Here is a 1,527-nt window from a genome sequence, read left to right on the forward strand (position 1 = left end):
ATACATTTTGAAAGATGATGCAAAACTTTTATCATATTGCTCTTAAAAACTCATATATTTAGGCCAAAGGGATGGCATACATTTTATGGCTTTCTATTGCTATGCAGATTTCTAACATATCCTTCAAAATATTCTAGATCATGTGTGGTGTAGGACAGATGGCTCAGAATAAATGCAAATTAACTAAAGGGTATCTTTATATTTGAGATTAAATTATACTTAAATAGGAAGGACACTAAAGATGAGGTTAAATATTCAGCCTCCCCATCATTTAAATTGTCTTGTGCCATCTCTCTTCTGCATGAATCTAAAGAGAGCATTTTTCACTTCTTTGTTCCTAAGACTATAAATGAGTGGATTCAGCATGGGGGTCACCATAGTATAAAACACAGAAGCCACTTGATCCTTTCCCAAAGAATAAGATGTTTTTGGTTTTAAATAAATAAAAATTGAAGTACTGTAATAGACGGTGACTCCCAAGAGGTGGGAGGCACAAGTAGAGAAGGCTTTGTGCTTTCCTGAGGTGGAATTAATCTTCAGGATAGTGGACAGAATGGATCCATAGGAGATAGAGATTATGAAAAGAGACAATAGTACATTTAAACCAGCAACAATGAATAGCATGATTTCAGAGTCATGAGTGTCTGTGCAGGACAGAACTAACATTGGAATTACATCACAGAAAAAGTGATAAATTACATTGGATTTGCAGAAATGCAAACTGTTCATGTAAATAAGATTGACTAATGATTCAGTGAAGCCAATCATATAGGATCCAGTGATGAGGGCATGGCAGAGTCTCATGGGCATGACAACTGGGTAGTTTAGAGGATTGCAAATAGCTACATAGCGGTCATAGGCCATGGAAGATAGAAGAAAAAATTCAGTGACAGCCAATAAGAAAAAAAAAGACATCTGAGTGAAACAGCCCACAAATGAAATATATTTGTTGGAAGTCAAATTCTCTAAGGTTTTAGGTATAATGACTGTTGAGTAAGAGAGGTCAAGGAATGAGAGCTGGCTGAGGAAAAAGTACATGGGGGTGTGAAGTTGGAGATTCAGGTGAATTATCAGTATCATCCCTGCATTGCCCAGCATGGTAATCAGGTATATCAGGAGAAACAGTGTAAAGAGGGCCCACCGGATTTCCCCAGATTCTGTCAATCCCATAAGAATGAAGTCAGGCACATTTGTGTTATTCCTACTTTCCATAGCATTCACTGTTGTAAACTGTTGAGAAATCAAAGGTGATACTTTGCATAAATGTTTTGAAATTATATCTGTTTTGTGATTGATAAGGCATTTAAAAAACAAAGTTTCTATACTCTACATATTCATAATAAATAGTAGTTTACAAAATATGACTGGAAAGAAAGAACATGATTGTCCAATCTAAATTAGCCATAAATCATCATTTGATATTATGTAATAGAAGCTCATATATATCACATTATTAAAATGAATTTGACATTTTTATAAATGCTTCTTTTATTTACCTACTCATTCAGAAAAAATATTATACCTTGG

The 1,527-nt window shown here is 34.5% G+C and overlaps 1 protein-coding gene across 1 annotated transcript; it reads right to left on the bottom strand.

The window, feature by feature from the left end:
• Positions 1–267: 267 nt before the first annotated feature.
• On the bottom strand, positions 268–1,212 carry LOC143672868 (olfactory receptor 8H1-like). Its single transcript, XM_077147342.1, has one exon. The coding sequence runs from the start codon at positions 1,210–1,212 to the stop codon at positions 268–270; it is 945 nt and encodes a 314-aa protein (XP_077003457.1).
• Positions 1,213–1,527: the final 315 nt, after the last annotated feature.

Source organism: Tamandua tetradactyla (assembly GCF_023851605.1).
Source record: "Tamandua tetradactyla isolate mTamTet1 chromosome 18 unlocalized genomic scaffold, mTamTet1.pri SUPER_18_unloc_1, whole genome shotgun sequence".
In the NCBI taxonomy this organism is placed as follows: domain Eukaryota; kingdom Metazoa; phylum Chordata; class Mammalia; order Pilosa; family Myrmecophagidae; genus Tamandua; species Tamandua tetradactyla.